The sequence below is a fragment of the Triticum dicoccoides genome, chromosome 5B (genome assembly GCF_002162155.2).
Source record: "Triticum dicoccoides isolate Atlit2015 ecotype Zavitan chromosome 5B, WEW_v2.0, whole genome shotgun sequence".
NCBI classification, from domain to species: domain Eukaryota; kingdom Viridiplantae; phylum Streptophyta; class Magnoliopsida; order Poales; family Poaceae; genus Triticum; species Triticum dicoccoides.
In genome coordinates, this window is record NC_041389.1 from 399,326,520 (window position 1) to 399,351,504 (window position 24,985).

The following is a 24,985-nucleotide window of genomic DNA, read 5'->3' on the forward strand; positions in this document are numbered from 1 at the left end:
CGAGGGTGAACTACTCCCTCCTCGTCATGGAGAGCGCCGGGATGATGAAGATGGCCACCGGTGAAGGATCCCCCCTCCGGCAAGGTGTTGGGAAGGGCTCCCGAGAGGTTTTTGGTGGCTACAGAGGTTTGCGGCGGCGTAACTCCCGATCTATCTTCTCTGTGGATGTTTTTAGGGTACGTGGGACTATATAGGCGAAAGAAGTCGGTCAGGAGGTGCTCGAGGGGTCCACGAGACAGGAGGGCGCGCCCAGTAGGGGGGCGCCCTCCTATCTCGTGGGCTCCTCGAGGATCTTCTGACTTCATCTCCAAGCCTCCAGGATGATAATCTTCCAAAAAATCACGATGCCTAAGGTTTCATTTCGTTTGGACTCCGTTTGATATTCCTTTTCTTCGAAATACTGAAACAGGCAATAAAACAGCAATATGGGCTGGGCCTCCGGTTAATAGGTTAGTCCCAAAAGTAATATAAAAGTGTATAATAAAGCCCATAATCATTCAAAACAAGTAATATAATAGCATGGAACAATCAAAAATTATAGATACGTTGGAGACGTATCAAGCATCCCCAAGCTTAATTCCTGCTCGTCCTCGAGTAGGTAAATGATAAAAACAGAATTTTTGATGTGGAATTCTACCTAGCATGATTCTCAAAGTAATTTCTCTTTATTGTGGCATGAATGTTCAGATCCAAATGATTCAAGATAAAAGCTTATAAAACATAAAAATAATAATGCTTCAAAGCATACTAACAAATAATCATGTCCTATCAAAATAGCATAGCCAAAGAAAGCTTATCCCTACAAAATCATATAGTTAGGCCATGCTTCATCTCTATTACACAAAATACTCCCATCATGCACAACCCCGATGACGAGCCGAGCAATTGTTTCATACTTTTTAACGCGCTTCAGCTTTTTCAACTCTTACGCAATACATGAGCGTAAGCCATGGATATAACACTATGGTGGTCTAATATGGTGGTTGTGAGGACAAAAAGTGGGAGAAGATAGTCTCACATCAACTAGGCATATCAACGGGCTATGGAGATGCCCATCAATAGATATCAATGTGAGTGAGTAGGGATTGTAATGCAACGGATGCACTAGAGCTATAAATATATGAAAGCTCAACAAAAGAAACTAAGTGGGTGTGCATCCAACTTGCTTGCTCACGAAGACCTAGAGCACTTTGAGGAAGCCCATCATTGTAATATACAAGCCAAGTTCTATAATGAAAAAATCCCACTAGTATATGAAAGTGACAACCTATGAGACTCTCTATCATGAAGATCATGGTGCTATTTTTGAAGCACAAGTGTGGAAAAAGAGATAGTAGCATTGTCCCTTCTCTCTTTTTCTCTCTTTTCATTTTTCTCTTTCTCTTTTTTCTCTTTTTTTTCTTTTTTCTTTCTCTTCTTTTTTTCTTTTTGGTGGGCTTCTTTGGCCTCTTTTATTTTTATAAAGTCCGAAGTCTCATCCCGACTTGTGGGGGAATCATAGTCTTCATCATTCTTTCCTCACTGGGACAACGCTCTAATAATGAAGATCATCACACTTTTATTGATTTACAACTCAAGAATTACAACTCAAAGCTAGAACAAGATATGACTCTATATGAATGCCTCCGGTGGTGTACCGGGATATGCAATGAATCAAGAGCGACATGTATGAAAATTATGAAGGTGGCCTTGCCACAAATACAATGTCAACTACATGATCATGCAAAGAGCAATATGACAATGATGAAACGTGTCATAATAAATGGAACGGTGGAAAGTTGCATGGCAATATATCTCGGAATGGCTATGGAATGCCATAATAGGTAGGTATGGTGGCTGTTTTGAGGAAGGTAAATAATGGGTTCATGATACCGGCGAAAGTTGCACGGTAATAAGAGAGGCTAGCAAAGTGGAAGGATGAGTGTGCGTATATCCATGGACTCACATTACTCATAAAGAACTCATATACTTATTGCAAAACTCTACTTAGCCCTCGAAGCAAAGTACTACTATGCATGCCCCAAGAGGGATAGATTGGTAGGAAAAGACCATCGCTCGTCCCCGACTGCCACTCATAAGGAAGACAATCAAAAGATTACGTCATGCAACAAATTTGTCACACAACTTTTACCATACGTGCATGCTACGGGACTTGCCAACTTCAACAAAAATATTTCTCAATTTCATAATTATCCACTAGCATGACCCTAACATTACTACCTTTATATCAAGCATCAAGTTGATCATAGCATCCAATTCACTTCCTATGATAGTTTTCATTCAAATTACCATGCTGTTGAAGACTCTCAAAATAATATAAGTAAAGCATGAGATACTAGCAATTTCTTCAAAATATAACCACCGCCGTGCTCTAAAAGATATAAGTGAAGCACTAAAGCAAACGACAAACTACTCCGAAAGATATAAGTGAAGATCAAAGAGTAGCTAAATAATTATGCATCTATGCAAAGACTCTCTCTCATTAAAGAATTTCATATCTTGGTATCTTATTCAAGCATCAAGCAAAACAAAATAAAATGACATTGCAAGGATAGCACAACTCATGTGAAGAAGCAAAAACTTAGGCTCAACCGATACTAACCGATAGTGATTGAAGAAGAAAGGTGGGATGCCTACCGGGGCATACCCAAGCTTAGATGCTTGAGACTTCTTGAAATAATATCTTGGGGTGCCTTGGGCATCCCCAAGCTTGAGCTTTTGTGTCTCCTTAATTCCTTTCATGTCACGGTTTCTCTTTTTATCAAAATCTTCATTCACAACAAACTCAACAAGAACTCGTGAGATAGGTTAGTATAAACCAATGCAAAACCTTATCACTTTCTACTGTAACAAATCACTAACATTATTATTCAACATTTAATACTAAATGTCTCTGCATATTTAATACTCCTATCCTCAAATAGAATCATTAAACAAGCAAACATACGCAAAAAATGCAAACATAATAGCAATCTGCCAAAACAGTACAGTCTGTAAAGAATGCAAGAGTAACAATACTTCCTTGACTCCAAAAATTATGAACTAAAATTTCCAATGTAATAAATTTATCAGAGCTTAATATTAAAAAAGATTCAACATTATACCATTCTCTGACTTTTCTAGGGAATTTTTGCAACAGCGGCAAACTTTCTGTTTTCAAACAGCAACATGTATACTAGCAAAATAAGCATGGCAAAGGCTATCCTTGACCTTTTTATTGAAACTAAAGGTGCAAAACATTATTCTAACTAACAGCCAGCAAAAAATAACAAAATAAAATGACGCTCCAAGCAAAACACATATTATGTGGCGAATAAAAATATAGCTCCAAGTAAAGTTACCGATGAACGAAGACGAAAGAGGGGATGCCATCCGGGGCATCCCCAAGCTTAGGCTCTTGGTTGTACTTGAATATTACCTTGGGTTGCCTTGGGAATCCCCAAGCTTAGGCTCTTGCCACTCCTTATTCCATAGTCCATCGAATCTTTACCCAAAACTTGAAAACTTCAACCACACAAAACTCAACACAAAACTCGTAAGCTCCGTTAGTATAAGAAAATAAAACCACCACTTAGGTACTGTAATGAACTCATTCTATATTCATATTGGTGTAATATCTACTGTATTCTAACTTCTCTATGGTTCATACCACTTAATACTATCCATAGATTTACCAAAATAAGCAAACAACACATAGAAAATAGAATCTGTCAGAAACAGAACAGTCTGTAGTAATCTGTATCAAACGTATACTTCTGGAACCCCAAAAATTATGAAATAAATTGCTGGACCTGAGGAATTTTTCTATTAATCATCTAAAAAAATAATCAACCTAAAATCACTCTTCAGTACAAATGGCAGCTAATCTCGTGAGCGCAAAAGTTTCTGTTTTTTACAGCAAGATCACATAAACTTCACCCAAGTCTTCCCAAAGGTTCTACTTGGAACTTTATTGAAACAAAAGCTGTAAAACATGATTACTACAGTAGCATAATCATGTGGACACACAAAAACAGTAAGGGTAAATATTTGGTTGTCTCCCAACAAGAACTTTTCTTTAATGCCTTTCTAGCTAGGCATGATGATGGCAATGATGCTCACATAAAAGATAAGAATTGAAACATAACGGGAGCATCATGAAGCATATGACTATCACATTTAAGCCTAACCCACTTCCTATGCATAGGGATTTTGTGAGCAAACAACTTATGGGAACGATAATCAACTAGCATAGGAAGGTAAAACAAGCATAACTTCAAAATTTTGAGCACATAGAGAAGAAACTTGACATTATTGAAATTCCTACAAGCATATGTTCCTCCCCCATAATAATTATCAGTAGCATCATGAATGAATTCAACTAACCAGCACCTAAAGCATTCTTTTCATGATCTACTAGCATATAAGATTTACTACTCTCCACATAAGCAAAATTCTTCTCATGAATAGTAGTGGGAGCAAACTCAACAAAATAATTATCCTGTGAGGCATAATCCAATTGAAAACTAAAATCATGATGACAAGTTTCATGGCTATCATTATTCCTAATAGCATACAAGTCATCACAATAATCATCATAGATAGCAACTTTGTTCTCATAATTAATTGGAACCTCTTCCGAAATAGTGGAATCATCACTAAATAAAGTTGACACTCTTCCAAATCCACTTTCATATTCATCACAATAAGATTCAATATCCTCCAAAATAGTGGGATCAATACTACCTAAAGTTGACACTCTTCCAAACCCACTTTCATCAATATAATCATCATAAGTAGGAGGCATGCTATCATCAAAAAAAATATTATCATCAAAACTTGGGGGACAAAAAATATCATATTCATCAAACATAGCTTCCCCAAGCTTGTGGCTTTGCGTATCATTAGCATCATGGATATTCAAGGAATTCATACTAACAACATTGCAATCATGCTCATCATTCAAAGATATAGTACCAAACATTCTAATGCATTCTTCTTCTAGCACTTGAGCACAATTTTCCTTTCCATCATACTCACGAAAGATATTAAAAAGACGAAGCGTATGAGACAAACTTAACTCCATTTTTTTGTAGTTTTCTTTTATAAACTAAACTAGTAAGAAAAAGAAACGAAAAGATTCGATTGCAAGATCTAAAGATATACCTTCAAGCACTAACCTCCCCGGCAACGGCGCCAGAAAAGAGCTTGATGTATACTATGCAACCTTCTTCTTGTAGACGTTGTTGGGCCTGCAAGTGCATAGGTTTGTAGGACAGTAGCAAATTTCCTCAAGTGGATGACCTAAGGTTTATCAATCCATAGGAGGCGTAGGATGAAGATGGTCTCTCTCAAACAACCCTGCAACCAAATAACAAAGAGTCTCTTGTGTCCCCAACACACCCAATACAATGGTAAATTGTATAGGTGCACTAGTTCGGCGAAGAGATGGTGATACAAGTGCAATATAGATAGTAGATAAAGGTTTTTGTAATCTGAAATTATAAAAATAGCAAGGTAGGAAGCGATAAAAGTGAGCGTAAACGGTATTGCAATGGTAGGAAACAAGGCCTAGGGTTCATACTTTCACTAGTGCAAGTTCTGTCAACAATAATAACATAGATAGATCATATAACAATCCCTCAACATGCAACAAAGAGTCACTCCAAAGACACTAATAGCGGAGAACGAACGAAGAGATTATGGTAGGGTACGAAACCACCTCAAAGTTATTCTTTCGGATCAATCTATTCAAGAGTTCGTACTAGAATAACACCTTAAGACACAAATCAACCAAAACCCTAATGTCACCTAGATACTCCATTGTCACCTCAAGTATCCGTGGGCATGATTATACGATATGCATCACACAATCTCAGATTCATCTATTCAACCAACACAAAGTACTTCAAAGAGTGCCCCAAAGTTTCTACCAGAGAGTCAAGAACGTGTGCCAACCCCTATGCATAGGTTCATGGGCGGAACCCGCAAGTTGGTCACCAAAACATACATCAAGAGGCACATGATATCCCATTGTCACCACAGATAAGCACGACAAGACATACATCAAGTGTTCTCATAAAAGACTCAATCCGATAAGATAACTTCAAAGGGGAAAACTCAATTCATCACAAGAGAGTAGAGGGGGAGAAACATCATAAGATCCAACTACAGTAGCAAAGCTCGGGATACATCAAGATCATGCCATAGAGGGAACACAAGAGAGAACGCGCGTGAGAGAGATCAAACACATAGCTACTGGTACATACCCTCAGCCCCGAGGGTGAACTACTCCCTCCTCGTCATGAAGAGCGCCGGGATGATGAAGATGGCCACCGATGAAGGATCCCCCCTCCAGCAGGGTGCCGGGAAGGGCTCCCGAGAGGCTTTTGGTGGATACAGAGGCTTGCGGCGGCGGAACTTCCGATCTATCTTCTCTGTGGATGTTTTTAGGGTACGTGGGACTATATAGGTGAAAGAAGTCGGTCGGGAGGTGCTCGAGGGGTCCACGAGATAGGGGGCGCCCAGTAGGGGGGCGCCCTCCTATCTCGTGGGCTCCTCGAGGATCTTCTGACTTCATCTCCAAGCCTCCAGGATGATAATCTTCCAAAAAATCACGATGCCGAAGGTTTCATTCCGTTTGGACCCCGTTTGATATTCCTTTTCTTCAAAATACTGAAACAGGCAATAAAACAGCAATATGGGCTGGGCCTTCGGTTAATAGGTTAGTCCCAAAAGTAATATAAAAGTGTATAATAAAGCCCATAATCAGTCAAAACAAGTAATATAATAGCATGGAACAATCAAAAATTATAGATACGTTGGAGACGTATCACCTATTGATGGAGGTAATACCCTACTTCCTGCTTGATTGATCTTGATGATATGAGTATTACAAGAGTTGATCTACCATGAGATCAGAGAGGCTAAACCCTAGAAGCTAGCCTATGGTATGATTGTTGATGTGTCCTACGGACTAAACCCTCCGGTTTATACAGACACCGGAGAGGGCTAGGGTTACACAGAGTCGGTTTACAGAGAAGGAGATCTACATCCGAATCGCCAAGCTCGCCTTCCACGCCAAGGAGAGTCCCATCCGGACACTGGACGAAGTCTTCTGTCTTGTATCTTCATAGTCCAACAGTCCGGCCAAAGTATATAGTCCGGCCGTCCGGATACCCCCTTATCCAGGACTCCCTTAGTAGCCCCTGAACTAGGCTTCAATGACGATGAGTCCGGCGCGTAGATTGTCTTCGGCATTGCGAGGCGGGTTCCATCTCCGAATACTCCAAGATAAATTCCGAACACAAGGACCATGTCCGACTCTGTGAGATAACATTCCATATACCAGAGAGAATAATAATAATCCACGAATTCAATCTGCTGACAATTCTTCGAAAGGCGACATCACGCCACGGCCCGGTTTTTATTCGAACCGTTTTCTTCTGCACACATCGCGAGGCGGTTTCTTTGGCACGTCTTGTCAAAGCAGAGATCGTGTCCCCTTAATACGGGATCCTCTTCAATACGGGCGTGGGTAACCCAACCGCATCATCAATTACGGTAAGTGGGGAACGAGCAGGCTCCGTTAGGCAAGCGGGGAGGCGTAAAGTTTCATCGCCTTGAAAAAGGGGGAAGAGCCTCCTCCCTTCTACCCACGCTTTCTTCTACTTCTGCTCGCCCCTTTTCTTTCGCCCAAGCCCTAGCGCTCAAGCATTCATCCTCCCCACAAAAAAAGGGTCCTTCGAAAATGTCTGGATCCGGAGCAAGAGGCAAGTGGATGGTCTCCTCCGTCCAGGAGAAGGATATTAAGAAGCTGCGGGCGGCCGGATATCTGGCCAAGAAAATCGGCCACCATCTTCCAACGGCGGGATAGATCGTCCCTACTCCGGAGCCTCATGAGAGAGTCATTTTCCTCCCCCATTTCATCTGCGGGCTCGGGTTTCCCCTCCACCCTTTTGTTCGCGGCATCATGTATTACTATGGGATTGATTTCCATGATCTATCCCCCAATTCTTTCCTCAACATCTCGACATTTATTGTGTGTGCGAGGCCTTTCTCTATATCTCACCGCACTTTGGGCTATGGCTCAAGATCTTCAACGTGAAGCCCAAAGTGGTGAATGGCGAACACGCCGAGTGCGGAGGCGCCATGGTGAGCAGGATGCCCAAGGTCACATGGACGACGGGTACTTTCAATGACTCTGTCAAGGAGTGGCAGCAACAGTGGTTCTATATCACCGAGCCGCACGGCAAAAAGTGGGCCGCTGCTCCTGAGTTTCGATTTGGAGCCCCTTTGCGGCTCACATCCTGGCCCAAGAAGGGTATAAACTGGTTGTCGTCCGACGAACTGTCAGTGATCCAGACGCGCGTCAAAGGCATGGAGGACAAGGGCGTTAGGCTTGTTGACGTGGTCCAGGTGATGCTGGTCCGCCTGATCCTTCCTTGTCAGCACAGAGGCTGTAACTTGTGGGAGTACGACCCGGCCGAGCACCGGACCCTGCGGGAGCTTTTCGGTTCCTCACACAAGGACATCTGGAAGGTACTCTTTAAGTCCAGCAAACCATGGCCGGACTCGGCCGTAGACCGCGAGCATCAATTGTCCCACCCCGCCAGTCCGGTAAGTCAGCATCATATCTTGGTTATTCGTATGTTTCATCGATACATCTCGAAGGAGTTGTTTTTAACGTGTCTTTCCACGATCGCCTTTAGGAATGGACGAAGGTGGCGGAGCGGATTCATTATCCGGCCCCGCTGCCGGAAGAGCCGACGGGACCTCTTCTGATGAAGATGCTGGTCCCAGCGCCTTATAAGGCGCCAAAGAAGGAGGCCAAAGAGAAGGCCAAGGAGACCAGGAGCGGTCTCCGTCGTCGCGGCACTTTGGACACGAAGTCCGAAGACTCCAGTAACCCTCCATCCTCCGGAGAGAACAAGGAGGAGGAAGGGGACGAAGAGGAGGAAGAGGATGAGGAGGAAGAAGAGCCCGAGTCCCCTACGAGGGGGAGGAAATAAAGGACAGCCTCCTCATCCTTAGAGGCAGATTCGCCTAAGAGGGGAAGAACATCCGTCCCCGAGGCGTCCACCACGGCCACCGACAGCAGCCTGGAGGAGGATCCCTGGGCCCAGCCCTTGGTACAATCGTAAGTGCACGAAATCCGAACATATCCATGCATCTAGAATTTACTAGAATGTAGTATTTTGATTCGCACCATGCTTTTTACAGTCTGGCGAGGTGTTTGGCCCAACAGGCCTCATCAGAGGACTCGTTAGGTTCTGATGCCCTGGAGAGTGAAACACCTCCCAGGGCCCCTTCCCAAGAGCCTGGCTGTGACACCGAGGTGTCGTCCAAAGGGGACCTGAGCCAGGGGGCGTACCTCGAAGGCCGGACGCGCGGGAGCGGTGGTTCCCATGAATGTCGACGGTGGGGGCGGTCGTGGATCCGGCCCGCAGCCGGACACAGTCCCGGAGGCCCTTAAGGCTCTGAGATCAGGCAGGCAGCCCCTCTTGACTGGAGGGGGCGATCCTTCTCCGCCTACGGCCTTCGTCCAACCGAAGGTGTCAGGCGGCCTATCGACAACACTGGAGAGTGCGTCCATTATTGATGAACACCGCGCCCTTATGGGTGTGGTGATAGAAAAGATTCAGGCCGCCGAGAGCGGACTGAATGAATCCTGCATCAGCCTTATAAAAGGCTTGGAGGTATGTATAGAAGACTGTCATGGTATGGATAGTAGCCCCTGATACACTATCCGGAGAGGACAGGAACCGGACAGGGGATCATCGTCCCATCCGTAGGAGACCTAGCTAATGATGTATATATTTTATGGATCAGATTTCTGCGGCGACTGCCTCCTCTCATGCTGCGGAAGTGTCCAGACTCAAGCAGAGTCTGGTGCGGGCCGAGGAGGAACTCGGCCGAGTGAAGAAGCAGCTGGAGGACCAACAAGGTATGTTTGGAAACTTTTAGTAAGTTTTAGCACAAGTAAGTAGTTGTGACTATCTTAGAGTATATATATTGCGTACTCCAGGGGCAAATGTCGAAATTGAGGCTCTCAAGAAGGTTGTTGCCTTGGCTGAAAAGAAAGCGACCGCTGAGCAGGCTCTCCGTGAGAAACACGAGGCAAGGGTCGTGGAGGCTGAACGAGAGCTTCAGGAGGCCGTAGGGAGAAGCGAGAGTTTGGAGCAGAGTTTATCATTGAAAGAATCCGAACTTGCCCAAGCTGTCCGGACCGCGACTGAGGTTCGGGAGGAAACCCAGGCTGCACTAAAGGATATTCAGGAGGCGCGGAAGATTGCGGCCGGTAGGGGTTTTATATTTTTGTTCAAAGCGCCTTACGCTTTCGCAGGGAAGATTCATGGTGACCCATTGAATCTTAATTTTTTTCAGGGGCATTTGCGGATTTGCCGCGCAGCATCTCTGATGCTGCCCAATTCTTCCGAGCCGAGAAGAAGGAGACTGCGGAAAGGCTCTTCTGGTCGCAGTATTTGGCACCGAATTATCTGGTGCCATTTGTCGACCACCTCAAACAGCTGATCGAACTGCATCAGGCGGCCGAACTAGCCATGAAGGATTTGGTTATCCGGCTGTGGCCCACTGAGCCCATACTGAGCAGTTTCTTTGGGCTCATGAAGCAGATTGTGAGGGCTTGCCCTCGGCTGGACGTCATCAAGCGGTCGGTTTGCATAGAGGGGGCGCGAATGGCCTTTGCACGTGCGAAAGTGCACTGGGGGAAGCTTGATGCTGAGAAGCTGATGACTGAGGGTCCGCCGAAAGGGAAGGAGCACCGCAAGCCCGAACTATATTATGATGGTGTCCTGAAAGGCGCCCGCCTCGTGGCCGAGGAATATACGAAAGACATTGTTTTTCCCTGAAAGCATATGTGCTATCCTTTGTAAGGCAAAAACAGAGTCACTTATATGTAGGTGCCTGCTATGTGTAAATTCTATTCCTTCGCGGCCTTTAATATGTTAGTCTTGAGAGTTGGCCAGTCGTCGGCTTCTGCCCCCATGTAGGAACTACGGGGTTGTTCGGGATAAACCTGAACACTCTTTATCCCATTCTTGGGTCCATGAAGGAGGTGTTCAGCACAGCGAACCAAGCAATCGGACTATGGGGCTTTATTACTCTCACTTAGCCATAGGAATTCGAGTATGGGAGGCGCAGCCCCTGGTGTTCGGAAGACCGCACGGGGGACTCACCGATCCTTCGCACGCTGCATTTTATTATGGCATTGATGCGGAATAAATCCTTAAAGATTTTACAACCTCTCGAACAGTTGACCAGCTCTCACCTTATCATGACAGTCGGTTTTCGGCTTTCTCTACTGAGGTGTTCGTCCGGCAGAACTGGGACACAATCGCAGTAGTTCTCCCAACGCTACCTTAGCCGATATTGCAGAACGTAAGGTACCAAAACATGGGAGCTGGGTAAACCCAACCAATGACAAAAGACATGATTCGGAGCTGATGCATATAATGCTATAAGTTCGGGGTGCCAAACGACCGAGAAGGTGTTCGGACTTTAGTCGTCGTAGTACGGGTGCAAGGAAGCCCCTGACGTTCAAAGGCATAGCACAATGTTCGGATGCCGTTGTGACAAAATGTCGTTGAAAAATAGCAGATAAGCGTCAAATGACTCCACATGCTGTATTTAAGTAATACGTCTATGCATATGGGTACGGTGCATGTTATAAAAGAGAGGCATGACGGCAGAACCTGTTGGGGCCGGGTGGTGGTTGGCTGTGGGCGAATTCGGAGGAGTATCCGGATTGTATTCAGGTGGGGTGGAGATCCCCCCTGTGTGCGTTTGAGCTGCTTCCAAGTCGTCGGTCCAGTTGTGCGCAAGGGCGAACCTGCAAATAGTGCTTAAGAGGTGTGTGTGAGCAGTGGTTGAGCCGTGGATGTGATCCGTTCAGCTTATGCTGAAGGGTCTGTATGATCTATGATTAGGTTGGGGTATCCTGAAGTAGTCCGGACTCCCTTGTCGGTGTCCGGGAGTTCGGCTGTCGAATTTAGGTTCGATTTAAGAAACCATGACTCGCTGCTTCAGTGATCAAAGTAGCCGAATATTCTTTGGCGCCGAGGCGAAGCTCGGTCTTGACCGCATTTGTGACTTTGTCACATGGGTCTTGGGTGGTAATGCGTTGAGACGAAGTGTATCCTGGCAGTGCTAGGTAACTCCTGCCTTGGGGTGTTAGACCGAAAGTTGGTATGACACTTTTGGCTATCCGGAGACCAGCTCCGGAGTGGCGGGGCCTGGATGGCCATCATGCCTATTTACGATACTCTATAATGAGTTATTTGGTGAGTCTGATCCTCGAGTTATTGGTCCCTAGACTTGATAATCCGGGCTTCTTCACGCTCCTTCCGGTGCCGGCCTGCCGATTTGTTTAAAGACCCAGCATTCTCTATTTGTATGATTGGCTGCCGTTCCTGGGGTACCATGGATTTGACATGGTCGGTCAAGTATGCGGTTCAAGCTGGAGGGGCCCAAGATGTTGAAGTCTCTTCTCCCTCTCAACGGTTTGAGGATTACGGGCTCTTGTGTTGATTGCCGTTCCCCGGGCGCCATTATTTGTCTTGGGACGCTTATATTTGTTGCACCAAGGTTTGTAGACTCTGTTTCTATCCGCTGATGCGTCTGGGGTGCTTGCCATGTTGCCTGTTTGGTATATAATGCCGGTCTTGTGCGCAGCCCCTTGTCGCAGTGTGCTGTCGGCAGGGTGTAGGCCTGCGTTTGATTTTTGGTGCCACCTCTTCGAATTGAGGTAGTAGCCTGCGCTTTGGGTAGTATTTTGTTCGACGCTCGAGTCCGTACTCTTTGGCTGCCTGGTCCTTAGTCCATCGGTCTATGAGCAGATCTTGGTCGGCTTGCTCGAAGGTTGGTTGATCAGGATCATATTCCTCTTCGGCGCCATCTGGATTTTCTCCTCCAGTGTCGGTATTGTTGTGACGAGGCTTGGAGTGGCGCCGATGACGCTCATGTTTTGCTTTCTTCCCCGAGGGGTTATCTCCCGTTGCCTCATCGCCGTTGGTTTCTTTGGGAGTATCCACCGTATATATATCATATGAAGAGGTGGCAGCCCAGCGCCCTGTGGGCGGTGGTTCCTGTTCTTCTCTCGCATCATCGTCTATACCGTCGATGTCTTCATAATCGAAGTTGAGCCTGTCGGTTAAGTCGTCGACCGTGGCTATTAAGTGGGTGGTGGGTGGGTAACAAATTTCTTCGTCGCCAGCTTCCCACTCGAGCCGGACATAGTTCGGCCAGGAGTCTCCTGACAAAGAGAGAGAGCTTAATGGATTCAGCACGTCTCCGAAGGGTGAGTGTTGAAAGATATCCGCGGCGGCGAACTCCATGACTAGAGCCCAATTAGATTCGATGGGCACGGACGCGCGCGGTCCGAAACACACTACCGGAGATGAGTCTGGGGTCCGGAGGTACAGATTTCCTGAGGAGAGGAGTCTGTGTTTGGCTCCAACGCCGATGAGGATGCGGCCTTCAGGGCGGGGTCCATCCACCCGTCCTCGAAGGGCACGACCTGCTCTGGAACAAAGTCCGGAGAGGTGGCAGGTGCGATATTCCGAATACAGTCTGACTGCAGATTTAGGTCATGCTCGTCGTGATTGTTCGGCGCTCCTGACACGGGCCCGAATTCGTCGAAGATCAAGTCTCCGCGGATGTTGGCAGTGTAGTTTAGGTTTCCAAACCTGGCCTGATGGCCAGGGGCGAAGCTATCGATCTGCTCCAGATGGCTAAGCGAATTGGCCCGCAGTGCGAAGCCGCCGAACACGAAGATCTGTCCGGGGAGAAAAATCTCGCCCCGGACAGCGTGGTTGAAGGTTGGAGAAGCCATCTAACCTTGTAGTGACGACACAGAGGAACTCTCAATAAAAGCACCAATGTCGGTGTCAAAACCGGCGGATCTCGGGTAGGGGGTCCCGAACTGTGCGTCTAAGGCTAATGGTAACAGGAGACTGGGGATACGATGTTTACCCAGGTTCGGGCCCTCTCGATGGAGGTAATACCCTACTTTCTGCTTGATTGATCTTGATGATATGAGTATTACAAGAGTTGATCTACCACGAGATCAAAGAGGCTAAACCCTAGAAGCTAGCCTATGGTATGATTGTTGATGTGTCCTATGGACTAAACCCTCCGGTTTATATAGACACCGGAGGGGGCTAGGGTTACACAGAGTCGGTTTACAGAGAAGGAGATCTACATCCGAATCGCCAAGCTTGCCTTCCACGTCAAGGAGAGTCCCATCCGAACACGGGACGAAGTCTTCTGTCTTGTACCTTCATAGTCAAACAGTCCGGCCAAAGTATATAGTCCGGCCGTCTGGATACCCCCTTATCCAGGACTCCCTCAGTGGGAGCTATGGGGTGCGCGTGGTCACTAATGAGTGGCCAGCGCGCTAAATAGGATTGCCCTCTGTACGACTCCCGTAGTCTTAATATCTACCGAAAAAGGCGTCACCATGGGCCCGCCCAGCTCGCATAAAAAGGGCAGTTAGCCACCTAAAGCCTGAAATAGCGAGCAATTAACCGAGGAGTACTCCTTCGAGAGCCTCCCCAAGGGTCATTGGAGGTGGACTGGGAACGCGCCACTTGACGCGCTCTCAGCCGCCGCCACGTGTTGCGCTCTGGACGTTCCCTCCTGATTTTGTATTTGTTTTATTTTTCTGTACGCATTTTTGGCTTTTCTATTTGCCCTGATTTTTCTTAGGATTTGGACAAAAAAATCAATGTTTTTCATGAAAAATGCATTTTCCCCTTCTGCATGAGGCACAAATTTGCTTCCGCGAGAGGCACGGTCATGCCTCTTGGAAAAGAGAAAGAAAAAAAGGTTTTTTTTTCGTTCCGCGAGATGCACCGCCGTGCCTCCTGGAAAAGAAAAAAACAAGTTTCTTTTTTTTCATTCCGCGAGAGATGTGATTTACTGCTCGTGGAGGCGCGAATTTGCTTCCGTGAGAGGCACGATCGTGCCTCTCGAAAAGAAAAGAAAATGTGTTTTTTGTTCTGCGAGAGGCACGAATTTAATTCTCGTGGAGGCATGGATTTGCTTCCGCGAGAGGCATGACTGTGCCTCCAGGAAAGGGAAAAATTATGTGACTCTTCGGAAAGGGAAAAACGTGCTTGCAATTCGTGTTTTTTCATGAAAAAAAAAGTTCGTTGAAACCTATCAACATGTGATCTAATTTTGAAGATCTCAAGGCGATGAATCCAATGATGACACGGTTGGAGATTTGGACGCACGGTTTAACAGGTAAAACGTTTTGAATAAATGAATATACGAAAAAACTCACAGATTGCGAGAAGTGACGCACATGTAGTGCATCACTTGTCGCAACATGACAAAATGGAAGTGATCTTTGAAATAAATACTCCTTAACTAATTAGTGATTTTGCTTGCAAGCTGCAAATTTCAGGCCCAGCATTGGAAACACCTCGGCACTGAACCGGCCCACTTACTTGTTAGCGCATAGAAAACTGGCAATTCATATTTCCGTCAGCAACAACAGAAAAAGGAACATTAAAAAAAAAAGAGAACGCATGAAGGGATTGTGGACTGGCTGTCTGTATACACTAGTATGGAGTGTGGATTCTGCCTTTTTCCCCATTCGCCCGAACTAAGAATAATATGACAGTTGCAGCGTGTTTTCCATGCTTCGATCTGCGCAGAACTTCAAGCTTTAGATAGTTATTATACTGTCTCACTTGTTCTCAGACCATATTCTTTTTCTTTTTTTGAAACAAGACCATATTCTTTTTCATTTTTCAAAACGAAAGAGAGAAGGATCGTTTCCAGAGGAGAGAAGATTAATTTATCTTTGAGGCGCTCACTGCTCAGAGAGGCGGCCGGAGACGTCTCTCCGACGTGGAGCCCGTGCGTTCCTTCCTATCTTGAGAGAGGCCAAGCTAAGCACGGATCACGGAAGGCGACGGACAAACAGTACCAGCAAAAGCCGGAGTACACGCCGTTGCTTGTGAGCTGTGATCACACTGATGAGTCACCTGTCGTTTTCGAACCTGCCTAGTACTACTCCTATTGGCTTCGTGGCATGTGACAGGGATCGATCCATGATATCCTACGGAGCAGTGCTGGGTTTTCACACACGTGGATGGTGGTTCCCTCGATAAAGCTTGGGCAAATCACTTTCCGAAGAACACTATACTAACAGAAGTTGCGATGGAAAGATGAGCCATTCTTTGCGCGCTCCGATGGGCGGTGGTTATCTTGTAGACCATCACACTTGCTTGCTACTTCCACCTTCCGCTCATATTTTATTAATCATATATCTTTTGAGTACAAATCCAATGATATATCTTTTGTAGCATATGACTCGCTTCAGTGCTTGTAGTCGTCGCTAGGTGGTCAACGGATCTGGATGCAATTTTTATTATTTTTAGTGTTCGTTGTACTACCATGATTGAAAATGAATAGATTGGAAGTATTTCCTATTTCTTTCTACCCCATAATTTTCTTCATATTGGTTTTATATTATCGGCGCAAGCGCTTAGCCTAATTCATTTCTTACAAGGTCATATAAGGATTGAATATTGTCTAAAAAAAAAGGATTGAATACCAACACTTTTTTTTATTTCTTTTAGTGGAATCCTTTTTTATTCTAACAAGGGAGAAAAAAACTTGTTGACGTGCAAAGCTGAAAAGTTAAAAACCTTTTCGTCTTCAGTGATCAACCTCACGCTCTCGGTTTCCTTTCGTCTCGTCCCGTTCCGCCGTCCCGTGCCGGACCGCCCCACCCACCACGCTCCCTCCCGGAGCAGTTCACAGTCTCCACTCCACCTCCCACCTATAAATTTCCTCATCGCCGCCCTTCCTCGTCCCGTCCTCACTCCTCCCCTTCCGCAATCCCCTCGCTTCGTACGGCGAAGCAGCCAGAGCCAGAGCCCACCTTCCAGAATCAACCCGCCCGCCATGGCGAGCTTCGCGAGGCAGGAGCACCAGTTCCTCGCCGAGCTCGGCCTCGCGCCGCGCAACCCGGGCTCCTTCGCCTGCGGCGCCTGGGGCGGCTCGGGCCCCGTCGTCACCACCACCAACCCTAGCAACAACGAGGTGCCTCTCCGATCCGCTCGATTTCGTCTGGATTTTGGGGACCCCGGACGCGCTCTTGGCGGATTTTGAGGGATTTTTTGTGGGTTTGTTTTTCAGGTCATTGCTGAGGTCGTTGAGGCGTCCATGGACGACTACGAGAAGGGCATGAGCGCCTGCTTCGACGCCGCCAAGACATGGATGGCTGTAAGTTCCACGGATCGAAATGCCCTCTAGCTTCGCAGCAATTTGGCCCCCATGATGATGTGATAGTACTATGCTGTTGCTGCGCTTTCCCTGTTGACTCGAGAACAGGAGAATGCAGCATAATATGCGAATTTGCGAGCTAATCAAGTGTCACTACTAAAATGCTAAGACAATAGAGTATGCCATTTGATTTCACACTGCTATTTCAGAGGCCATCCAATTGTTTGGATTTATCACTGTTTTGCTAAATGCCTACTTATGTACTAAAGGTTAGCAGTGCTGTGACCATGTGAAGTCCCATACTTTCATGGAGCATTTCTGACTTTTTTGTTTTTGTTTTTGTCTTGTCTATCAAGTAATTCAGTGATATTATTATGTTAATAAATTTGTACTTATACGATATACCAACATGTCCAGATTCCGGCTCCAAAACGAGGAGAAATTGTTAGGCAGATTGGTGATGCACTGAGAGCAAAGCTTCATCACCTTGGCAGACTTCTGTCACTTGAAATGGGGAAAATTCTCCCTGAAGGAATTGGGGAGGTTCAGGTAAAAAAAGATGAATACCTTGGAATTAGGCGCACAAATTTAAGATAGAGAGTTCTTGAAACAAGGTGGTGGGGGGTTTCAGATACGTAGGAAGTAAGAACCACCCACACCTCCCACTATCGGAGCTAGGCTCAATTCCTAACGAGGTTCAGGTTGGAGCATAATTGCTGCTAGGCCATCAATAGAAGCCTCAGATGACTCTGTTTCAGAACACATGTTTATGTTCCTGTTTAGGAAAATAGTTACTTATTACTCCCTAACAACTGCATTATCATTATGGTACCATTGCATTGTCTGCTGAAAAAGGCAACCTAGCCAATTAGTACGACATGCCCATGATATGAAGCAGTATCGGAACAAGGATTGGTTTCTTGTTGCTATCTTTCTTCGTCTCTAGATTAATCAACCTTGTGCCAAACTGCCAACACACTATGTTCCCTAAGGTTGTATCTTCTAATTGAGACAGTGAATGGTCACATTAGCATAAATGCGATGTACTGTTGATTTCCCACTCTGCACATTATGTCATCAACACAACAATTTTTGCAGGAAATTATTGACATGTGTGATTATGCTGTGGGGCTAAGTCGTCAGCTAAATGGATCCATCATACCATCTGAACGTAAGACCATTTTCTTTTCATCATATCATATTCTGATGATAGGTTTAAAGCCAGGATGCAACATCATCAGTAATGAGATGTGCCCTTTTTTGACCATATTGGTTGCAACTGGATGAGAGAAATTAAAGGATTTTTGTATTTCGTACTATATCTCTAATAATGTATCTGCCTAAGTTGTCGGATGGGAAAAAAGTATTTCAGCTGGAATCAGTGAGTGATGGACTTGTTAATCTGGATTGCTGTTTTGTACAAGCTTATGTGCCCTGACATGTTGCATTACATTCTGTATGATATTCACACAGTAAAGGATTATGGTAAAATATTCAGTGATTCACTCCATTGGACAAGGTTTTAGAGAAACCTGACAAATTTTCAGCATTGCCTCTGATCTATTATAGAAAAGCTTGTGTACTGGTTGGGTTGTCTATTTAGAGAAATCTTTCTTTGCCAATATATACTGTAAATGCACCAGTGCACACAGTTTGAAAAGAACATTGAAAGTTTGCTAATGCTGCCTTCTGTATTCTTTGCAGGCCCAAACCATATGATGATGGAGGTAAGTGAAACCAGTATCACATTCTCAGGTACCATCATTGAACATGCTAATGATTAATCCTTATCCGAATAGGTCTGGAATCCTCTTGGAGTTGTTGGTGTCATCACAGCATTCAATTTCCCTTGCGCCGTGCTCGGTAAGCTGACCATTTAGATAATTCTTGTATTGCACCCTTTTGGAATGTGACTACAATGTTAATCCATGTAGTTTACTGTAATTACACGTGGTGATTACATGCTCTTGTTGTCTAGAATGTATAGCCGACGAGAGTTCAACAATTGAAAGTTAACTTGTACAATTCATCTTGTACCTGCACCCGCTAATGGTTATTGTTCTAATCTTCAATGTGACAATTTACCTGTTTACTATACTGCTATAAACAATTCATGTAGGTCGTACTTATTACACATTTTCAAACGTTATGTTGCTCTCAACCTTTACTATGTCAGTTTCACTTAATTTGTTTAATACTGCCAGGAAATTATGGTTAAGTCTTCTTTTTGTGATGTTTTAGGTTGGAATGCTTGCATTGCTTTGGTCTGCGGCAACTGTGTTGTCTGGTAAGAATAGTGTACTTTTAATACTGTTCCTCATTCATGTTGATAACTGATTTACTTGGCTTACATGATGTCAGGTGTTGTATCTTTTGAATTTATCTTAACTTTATATAGTTTGTTATATGTAAAACATCAGTAGAAGCCCATGCTACCTTGGCATGTATCCAGTATCCTCTTGCATTCATTGTTGTGACTTGTCCTAGTTGTCTGCTTCATAGAATGGAAACATAGTCTTGCTCTGGATAAACTGATCACGTTATTTGTGGCAAATGCAACTTGTGACATGCTTATAGGTTTGTTGTGGATGTAGGAAAAAATTGGCAGAGGGGCTGAAAGATAAATAGTTATAATTGGCAGAAAAAGGGTGAATCTGGGTTCTTCAGTATGTTTATCAATAGATTAATGATATGCTGATGCAAGAACGCTAAAAAAATGCTAAACTGAATATTGTTTGTTTGTTCAGTACATCGCAGATCTTGGTTTTATTTTCTTTCAGTGCTAGCATGTTCTGTCAATATCACAAAGACTGGCACAGTTTTTTTGTGTAATTATGTTCCAATTATTACAGGAAGGGTGCTCCAACTACTCCATTGATCACTATTGCAATGACTAAAATAGTGGCTAGTGTATTTGAGAAGAACAACTTGCCAAGTGCAATCTTCACAGCTTTTTGTGGGGGTGCTGAAATTGGCCAAGCAATTGCTCTTGACACAAGGATACCTTTGGTTTCATTCACAGGAAGTACAAAGGTATTGAACATCTGTAGACCTCTACATCTTGTTTCCTAGATTTTGCTGCTGGTATGGAAGGCAGTATCAGAATGCCCTGATGTAAATCCATTTTGATCTTGCAATCTCAGTAGATTTCCTGCACTGGTATTTTGTGTATGCTGTTTGAAGTCCATTTTCCTGTTGGAAGCCCTTGGAGCACTTGCTATGTATTATTTGAAACAATGATTATTCAATGCAGGTTGGTCAAATGGTTCAGCAACAGGTTAGCGCGAGATTTGGTAAATGCCTTCTTGAACTTAGTGGGAACAATGCCATTATTGTCATGGATGATGCAGACATTCCACTAGCTGTGCGGTCTGTTTTGTTTGCTGCTGTTGGCACAGCAGGACAACGATGCACTACATGTCGTAGGCTGGTATGATAAAAACAACATTTCTTTATTTGTCCCATGGTAGTTATTTGAGTGGTCTAAGTGCATTTTCTTAATACAGTTTCTTCTTTTTGACAACTCTCAATACAGCTTCTTCATGAAAGCATATATCAAACATTTCTTGATCAACTTGTTGAGGTTTACAAACAAGTCCGTATCGGGGACCCTATGGAAAAGGGCACCTTGCTGGGACCACTGCACACTACTGCATCTAAAGAAAGCTTTTTGAAAGGCATCCAAAATATCAGATCCCAGGTGAAAATTTATATAGTTCTTATTGGTGCAGCAACAGTGTTTCTACAGTATTATTAATCTCTCAGTAGCAAAATCTATTACTCCCTCCGTCCCATAATGTAAGACGTTTTTTGACACTATACTAGTGTTAAAAAGCGTCTTACATTATGGGACGGAGTAGTAGAAAAGATCATTTATTATTTAACATGAAGTTCTAATAATCTAATTTGACTGCATGCTAAATCATTCAGGGAGGAAAAATCCTTCTAGGAGGATCTGCTATTGAATCAGAAGGGAACTTTGTTCAACCAACAATTGTGGAAATTTCACCTTCTGCGCCAGTTGTGAGGGAAGAATTGTTTGGTCCTGTCCTTTATGCCATGAAATTTCAGGTAGTTAACAATCCAGATTTGTGTGTTATTCACCTGCTCTATATGGCATCGATCGTATGCCCTTGTTTTATACTATTGTCATAAGCATACATGTCCTGGTTATCAATTATCCTGTAGACCCTGAAGGAAGCAATTGAAATCAACAATTCTGTTCCTCAAGGATTGAGCAGTTCTATATTTACAAGGAAACCAGATGCTATTTTCAAGTGGATCGGGTAAGCTTTGGTTCCATAACCTAGAGAGCTGTACTGTTAGTTCTTTAGCATCATCTAGACATCTAGATGTCCATGCTGACAGTTGGTATGGCTGCACTCTGATCTTACCTTGGCTGCACTGAAGGATGCTGATTTTTGTTTTCTAATGGTGTAACGCTGGATACTTTGTGTTCACCATTTTTCTGTCTATCAAATCAAACCATGATTAAGATTCAACTAGGTTTTTAGCATTTTCAGTATATTATATATACACGACGCATTATTTTCTGATTATTCATGTTCACTGACACTTCAAGAGTCATCTATTCAATTTCATGATACTCAATTGGTATGACTGCACTCTTGTCTTTTTTAGTTGATCATTCATGTTCATAACTTTATTGGAGCTATATGTGCTAGAAGTATATCTTTCGTAACTCATATTTTAAAACAATTGATCCACCTTACATCTGTTTGCACGTATAGACTAGTAGTGATTGTTCTTATTCTCCTTGCTATGCAGGCCTCATGGTAGTGATTGTGGTATAGTGAACGTAAATATACCCACTAATGGTGCTGAAATTGGTGGAGCTTTTGGTGGAGAAAAAGCAACCGGTGGTGGACGAGAAGCGGGAAGTGATTCCTGGAAGCAGTACATGAGGAGGGCCACTTGGTAAGTACGCATATCTTTCCTGGAAGCAGTACAAGCTGTAGATCACTCTACAACAGAGATGGATATGATACAACCATACTTACTTTTGCTTGCCTTGGACCAACTCTATGCTAGAATAATGCAACCAAGCCTCTAGTGAATGCACATGCTGATTGCCATCAGTTCCCAAGTTCTAGGCTAACAAAGTTGCATGAGATTCTAGTTTGTTATAACAAGCATATTATGCCTTGTTGGAGCATAGTGGACACAAACATAGGAACATCATTCATCATTGTGACTCTAGTACAAAACATCTTATATTTTGAAACAGAGGTAATAGTTATTATTGTTCTCTTCCTGTGGAGCTTGTGCAAGCCCGTAAAAGTGTAAAACTGAAGTTCCTATCTTGTTACTAGGGAAAATATTTTTACATAACCAAGCGCTAGTGACTGTTAGCTACCACCAGCAACCTTGTCTTATTTCGATTCTGAAATGGGACTTTTACCAAGCTTCTCATTGATTTGACAATGTAAATTCATTTTTTATTTGTATTTTGGACAGAAACAAGTGAAACCGATTGGTTACTATTGCTTTTTTGTTATAGTTTGACCTCAGCTGTCCAGTATGCTAAAGCTCATGTATCAAGGTTCTGCATTTGTTTTCATTTACTGATGTTGGTTACAAATATTTGCAGTACAATCAACTATGGAAGCGAGCTGCCTCTAGCACAGGGAATAAACTTTGGCTAGTTTGGTGCTGAAGGACTGCCAGTGAAACGTCGTGCTGCATCTTGGGGATAAGGTGTTGCCGTGTTGAGATATCTGCAGAGTGCAGCCATCATCTTCAGGAAATTCTCTATGTGTCGATCATTGTACCCAAATTGCGACGCTGCTGCTGAGTACATATAATAAGAGATGTGTTGATTCTCATGTATGCATTGTTCATTCCTTTTTGACATGTTTAGCCATCTGTGCCCTAGTCTATTAATAAACTGGAAAGGTAGCATCTCCTCTAGTGAAAGCAACATTTTCCGCATGTTACCTTAGATCAGACCGGTCGGAATAAAAGGAGATGGTAGTGTTCAGGTTGGTGTGCAAAACGTTATAAATGTCCATCAACCTCTTAGTCCGATCTACGGGAAATTTGCTTGTAGGGTCCTTTTGGTTTAAAAAAATGAACATGTCAAATTTCCTATGTTACGCTATGATTAAATAGGATTGATTCCTAGCAAGAGGCTAGACCATTTTGATAAAATAATTACACCACAATTAGGGTTATCATTACTTCCATTTTGATAAAATAAAATACTTATGGCTCCATGCTCTCCTCGAGGTGCGTTTTTCCGCATGTTACCTTAGATCAGACCGGTCGGAATAAAAGGAGATGGTAGTGTTCAGGTTGGTGTGCAAAACGTTATAAATGTCCATCAACCTCTTAGTCCGATCTACGGGAAATTTGCTTGTAGGGTCCTTTTGGTTTAAAAAAATGAACATGTCAAATTTCCTATGTTACGCTATGATTAAATAGGATTGATTCCTAGCAAGAGGCTAGACCATTTTGATAAAATAATTACACCACAATTAGGGTTATCATTACTTCCATTTTGATAAAATAAAATACTTGTGGCTCCATGCTCTCCTCGAGGTGCACTTACTCCGTGCTCTCCTTCGACCACGAGATTGATCTCAACGCGGGGCACATCTGGTACAGGAAATTGCCATCGTAGGATGGAGTCGAACCCTGGAACTAACGCTAAATAAATGTGGTGCCAGCCGCTGCAACTAGGGACTGGTTTGTGTTAAATTACAGCGCCAAACTTGAAGTACTGTGTGCACGGGCAGATCTGTTTTTGAATCTTCCTTAAAAGAATTGAATAATGTTTTCTTGAACAAATTTCATAACTCAAAGAAACTTCTAAAAAATATTTTTTAAACGTGAACAATTATTTAAAACATGAATACAATTATGAAATTCCAAACATTTTTTTTTATGTTTGATAAAAAATAAATATATATTGAACATTCTGCAATATACGAAGAAAAAATTGTCACTGCACATTAAACATTTTTGTGATATGCATTGAACAATATTTAAAATGCACTGAAGATTTTTGTGATATATACATTGAGCATTTTGAGTAATATACGCTGAACAATTTTAAGTACACATTGAACAATTTTATGATATATACACTAAACAAAAGTTAAATACACATTGAACATTTTTGGTGATATACGATGAACAATTTTTGAATTGTGAATAAATCGTAAAAAACTGAACCAAATTTGAAAACTTTGAACAATTCTCCAAATCATGAAAAAAATAGGAATTAAAAAATGAAAACAAAGGATAAAAGTAAAAAAGAAAAATGATAAATGAAAGGAAAGGAAAAAATAGAAACATAAACAGAAAAAGGAAGAAAAAAGAAAACAGGGCAAACTAAAAAACCGGAAAAACAAAAAACCAGGAAAAACCGGTTGAGAGAACCTTCTAGAAGGTTCCCAAAACCGGTTTGCCTGGAACTGCTCTAAAGCTCGAAGTGGGCCGACCCGTTTTGTGGTGCTCGCTCCAGCGCAGCACCTGGACGCTCGCGAGCGTCAAATAGGGATCGCCGTAGCTCTCGTACAGGCTCGTTCCACCAAGCGCCGCCGTGCCCTCGTCAACTCCGCCGCCCCCGCGCCCTCGTCAAGCCCCATCGCCGCACCCTCCTCAAGCGCCACCACCGCCGCGCCCTTGTCAAGCGACGCCGCCGCCGCGCCCTCGTCAAAGTCCGCCGCCGCACCCTCGTCAAGCGCCGTCGCTGCCGGCCTGGTCCAGCGCCGCCGCC

General features: G+C 43.8%; 1 protein-coding gene across 1 annotated transcript; it reads left to right on the forward strand.

The window, feature by feature from the left end:
- Window positions 1–16,717: 16,717 nt before the first annotated feature.
- Window positions 16,718–23,242, forward strand: LOC119309456 (aldehyde dehydrogenase family 7 member A1-like). Its single transcript, XM_037585454.1, has 14 exons — window positions 16,718–17,058; window positions 17,155–17,241; window positions 17,659–17,790; window positions 18,340–18,412; window positions 18,946–18,968; window positions 19,041–19,104; window positions 19,483–19,528; window positions 20,094–20,274; window positions 20,495–20,671; window positions 20,777–20,941; window positions 21,172–21,312; window positions 21,430–21,527; window positions 22,030–22,179; window positions 22,853–23,242. The coding sequence occupies exons 1-14, from the start codon at window positions 16,921–16,923 to the stop codon at window positions 22,905–22,907; spliced, it is 1,530 nt and encodes a 509-aa protein (XP_037441351.1). The 5' UTR covers window positions 16,718–16,920; the 3' UTR covers window positions 22,908–23,242.
- The last annotated feature ends 1,743 nt before the right edge of the window (window positions 23,243–24,985 follow it).